General features: G+C 42.0%; 1 protein-coding gene across 1 annotated transcript in view; it reads right to left on the bottom strand.

The window, feature by feature from the left end:
- Appbp2 (amyloid beta precursor protein binding protein 2) overlaps nucleotides 1–5159 on the bottom strand; it is a 41506-nt gene that overhangs the window by 17551 nt on the left and 18796 nt on the right. Inside the window, exon 4 of the mRNA XM_005350448.2 lies at nucleotides 4803–4926. Within this exon, the coding sequence (XP_005350505.1) occupies nucleotides 4803–4926 (124 nt within the window). The remainder of the gene's footprint in view (nucleotides 1–4802; nucleotides 4927–5159) is intronic.

Here is a 5159-nt window from a genome sequence, read left to right on the forward strand (position 1 = left end):
AAAAAAAAAAAAAAAAAAAAAAAAAAAAAAGAAACCAAATCAACACATCAGAATGAGTCTGAGGCCATATTGGGTACCATAGAAAGACCTTATATACAAATACAAAATAACAACAGGATTGTAGTGATATTTTGTTTGTAATCAAACAAATAAATCCTGCCTGAAGATCAGAGTACAGAGCTAAACTACTAGGAAACAGAGGCCAGGCAGTGGTGGCACACACCTTTAATCCCAGCACTCCCAGAGGCAGGAAGATCTCTGAGTTCAAGGCCACCCACCTTACAATACAACTCAAGATTGATCCAGTCTCAGAGAGCCAGGTAGTGGTGGCTCACACTTTTAATCTCATTATGTGGGAGTCATACACCTTTGATCCCAGCACTAGGGAGGTGGAGCCAAGGAGGAATACAACTGGACGGAGAGAGGAATATAATGTAGGAGGAAACAGGAGCTGGAGGAATTCAGTTTGAGGATTCAGCCAGAGAAGCAGTCTGAGGTTCATAGAGAGCGCTTTCAGTTTGGGGATTCACGGAGACAGGATCACCCCTTCGGTCTGAGCACTGGCAGAGGTAAGAACTCTCTAGTGGCTGACCGCTCTGCTTCTCTGATCCTTCAGCTTTCACCCGATAGCTGACTCCTGGTTTTTATTATTAAGAACAATTAGAATTCATGCTACAGAACATGTGGCTCAGCTGGTAGTATGCCTATTTAGCATGCATGATACTGATGTGGGATGTCTCTCTGTATGCTGTGGATATGTTATTACCATTGGTTAATAAAGAAGTTGTTTTGGCTAACAGCCAGGCAGAATAGAGTCTGGTGGGAAATTCAAAGAGATACAGGGAGAAAAAGGGAAGTCAGGGAGACACCAACAGCTGCTGGAGAAGCAAGATGTGATGTAACAAGCCACAAGCATCATGGTAAAATACAGAATAGTAGAAATGGATTGATTTAAGTAGTAAGAGAGAGTTAATAGATAGAGCTAATAGGTGAGACAGTTTGTAATTAATATTAAGCCTTAGAGTGACTACTCAGGAACTGGTGGGCTGGAGAGAAACCTCCAATTACACAAAACCCTAGGTTCAAACCACATAAACTAGACATGGTGGTGTGATCTGCCATCCCAGCATTCGGACAGTGGAGTCATGAGGATCAGACATTAAAGGTAGTTCTCAGCTGCACAGGCAGTTCAAAGATGGCCTGGTATACATGAGACTCTCGAGTGAAAGGAAATCAAGAGTTGCCAATGCCCTTTATTTACCATGAGTACTCCAGGAGGAAGATCATTTCTGGCCATTACTTAGTAACTGGCACATGCAGAGATGATAGACTATTTAATGCCAGAAAGGCACTGCCTGGTGCTTCCTCCAGTCCCACTGGTGGTCTGTTCAAACATACACTAAACATACAGAGACCCATCTGGGCTGAAAGTAAGCAGGATGGAAGCCAAGGAACTTCCGGTGCATTTCACGGGTGTGTTGCCAAGGTTCCCACTTGCACTTTCACAATTAACAATGTGAAATCACACCTCCCTTATCAACTACTACCACAAAAAGTAACTGGGTTTATTTTTGTTGTTGTTGGTTGATTAATTTTTTTTTTTTTTTGAGACAGGGTCTCTACATAGTTCCGGCAGTTCTAGAATTCACAGAGACCCTCCTGCATCTGCACCTCAGGTGCTGAGATTAAAGGCATATGCCATCATGCTGGGCTAAAAAGCAACTATTGTTTACCATGTCAAACTATGTTAAGTTTCAACTGAGAAAAAAAGCAAACATAGAAGTCATTCAGTTTATAAATACATTTATTGCAAGACAGAAGAGCTGGACTGGCAAGATGGCTCAAAGGGCAAAGACAGTGATGCATGTGAAACCCGATGACCTGGTCCCCAGGTTTTAGTGGAACAAGAAAATAGAATCCTAAAAGTTGTCCTCTGGCTCCCACACAAGAGGCAGGGCACATGTGAGCTTATGTGTACATTCACGTGTACCTGCACACCACAGAGTCAAAACAAAATGAAAACTGGCTAGAGAGATGTCTCAGTGGAGAAGGTGTTTGCCATGAAACCTAAGGACCAGAGTTTGTTTTTTTTTTTTTCGAGACAGGGTTTCTCTGTGGCTTTGGAGCCTGTCCTGGAACTAGCTCTGTAGACCAGGCTGGTCTCGAACTCACAGAGATCCGCCTGCCTAGGACCAGAGTTTGGATTCCCCAGAACCTACCTACATAATAAGGGGGTAGGCCTAGTGGCAGTCTGTAATTCTAGTTCTTGGGAGGGAGAGACAGGGGATTCCTGGAGCAAACTCAATAGCTAGATGGGACCTTACCTCAGCAAATAAAGTGGAAAAGCAGTCAGGGAAGACTTGATGTCAACTACATGACTCTACATAGATTCACATATGTGTCTACTACCCATGTGCACACACACATGAATATGTACACAAACACACCACAAACAAATACAATTTTTTTAAAAGATTTATTTATTTATTATGTATACAGCGTTCTGCCTGCATGTGTACCTGCAGGCCAGAAGAGGGCACTAGATCTCATTACAGGTGATTGTGAGCCACCATCTGAGTGCTGGGAATTGATCTTAACCACTGAGACATAGCTCCATCCCCACAAACAATCTGTAAAAAGACTAAGGGTGTGTGTGTGTGGGGGGGTGTGGGTGTGTGTGTGTGTGTGGCTGTAATCTCCGCACTTGGGAGGCAGAGGCAGGTGGTTCTCTTTGAGTCCGAGGCTAGTTTGGTCTATAAGAGCTAGTTCAGCCGGGCAGTGGTGGCACACGCCTTTAATCCCAGCACTCAGGAGGCAGAGGCAGGCGGATCTCTGTGAGTTCGAGACCAGCCTGGTCTACAAGAGCTAGTTCCAGGACAGGCTCCAAAACCACAGAGAAACCCTGTCTCGAAAAACCAAAAAAAAAAAAAAAAAAAAAAAGAATACTAGATTCATACCAGACAGATGAGACAAAAACAAATTACATAATACCAGCTGTTGAGAAGGCTCAGAGGGTAAAAGTGGCCTAACAACCTGAGTTCAATACCTACGGCCCAACTGCCGGAGGAGAAAACTGACTCCTGCAAGCTGTCCTCTCCTCCCCGTGAACACTGCTGCATGGACCTCGACTTCCTGCCCCCACTTCACCAAATACAAAAATGTCATTTTTAAAAAAATTAAGGGACTAAACTGGGTATGGTGGCACACACCTTTAACCCTAGCACTTGAGGGGCAGAGGGAAGCAGATCTCTGTGAGTTTATGACCAGTTTGGTCTCTTAGTGAGTTCTAGGACAGCCAGGATTATGTAGAAAGACCTAGCTCAAAACAAGCAAGCAAGCAAGCAAGCAAACAAACAAATAAAACTAAGGGACTGGAGAGATGGCTCAGCAATTAAGAGTGCTTACTACTCTTCCAGGACAGGCTCCAAAATTACACAGAGAAACCAAACTCTGTCTCAAAAAACAAAACAAGAGTGCTTACTATCTTGCAGAAGACCTGGGTTCAATTCTTAGCATCCACATGGTGGCTCACAACCACCTGTAACTATAGTTCCAAGGGACCCCATGCCCATTTCTCACCTTTGCAGTCAATGTTCCTACATGCTACACATATATACACACAGGCAAAAGCACTCATACACATAAAATTTAAACAAATCTAAAATTTTAAAATAAATTATTTATAACTATAAATATATTATTTATAATTAGTTATAAAAATAAATTATTAAAAGAAAAAAATACTGCCAGGTGGCAGTTGTGCACACCTTTCATCTCAGCACTCAGAAGGTGGAGGCAGTAGGATCTTTGTGAATTCAAGTCAGTCTGGTGTACAGAGAGTTCCAGGACAGCCAGAGCTATACACAGAGAAACCCTGTCTAGATAAACTAATCAAACAAGGACAGACAGACAGATAAAATGAATATGGAATGATATGAATGTGATGGCACACATCTTCAATCCCAGTACTCCGGTGACAAAAGACAAGCAGATCTCTGTGAGTTCCAGGTCAATCACGGTCACAGAGTGAGACAATGTCTTAAAACAGACACGGAGACAGACAGACAGACACACATGTACGCACGCATACACATACACACAAATACAGAATGTGAGCATCTTAACTGTCAACTTAATTGGCTTAATAAATGCCTAGGTTACTTAATAAAGCATAACCTCTGGGTTCCTAGAGACAGACCATGAGGACTGGGAACTAATCAATGGATTAATGAATGACGTGGTGTCACGGGGACACTGTGAGAAGCAGGTAGGACCTAGGTGGAAAAGGTAGGTAGGTTACCAGGAGCACATCCTTGGGGGCTACAACTTGTCCTGACTCTTTCTTTGAACTCCTGCTCCGACGTGCTTCTGTTACCACGTTCATCTGTGTGTGCAGAATGGGGTCAAGTTACCATGAACAGCATGAACCCCTAAAATGTAAGCCAGAAGAAATCTTTTCTCCTTTAAGCTGATTCTGTCGGGTATTGAGTCAAAGTGAAAAGAACAGCACAGGCTGAAAACAAACTGAGGAAATGAGTCTCTCTCCTTCCTATGTTTTCTAAGATCAGACAGCATTTTTTCTAAAGATCTAATATATTTTTATGGAAATAAAAGGTTGAAGTGCTTAGGATTCATGAACATTTTGGAGATGGAGACTGGACTACTGAAAACATGGCATAATTACCATCTAAGAGATTTAGTCAATTGTTGGGAGTATACCCAGAATTCTGAGCCCAAACCACTAACACCAAGTACCCCTATAGCTAAGTACCACCAAATCATAGGATCTGCTCCAAGCTTACCTCACACAACACTCCACTGCTCGAAACCAGTGAAGCATCTCGTCATGTAGAGTACATAACTGAAGGCAAGACAGAAAAACCTTCTCAGCATCACTGTACCAGCCTGCATCAGAAAGAAATCCACCTGAAGAGCAAGAAAATCAGTAACATTAAGTGACTCAGTAAACTGTAAGCTACAATGACATGCTTATAACAAAACACCTAAATCAAATATTCAATATTAATATTAAATAATTAATTAATAATAGTAACTTCTTACTTTTAACTTTGGAAAAGTTTGATCTCCAGCACAGAAAGTGGGAATAATAATTTGAAGAAATATTTGTCTGAAATGTACTTTTAATTCTGTATGATTAT

This window comes from Microtus ochrogaster, chromosome 7, assembly GCF_000317375.1.
Source record: "Microtus ochrogaster isolate Prairie Vole_2 chromosome 7, MicOch1.0, whole genome shotgun sequence".
NCBI classification, from domain to species: domain Eukaryota; kingdom Metazoa; phylum Chordata; class Mammalia; order Rodentia; family Cricetidae; genus Microtus; species Microtus ochrogaster.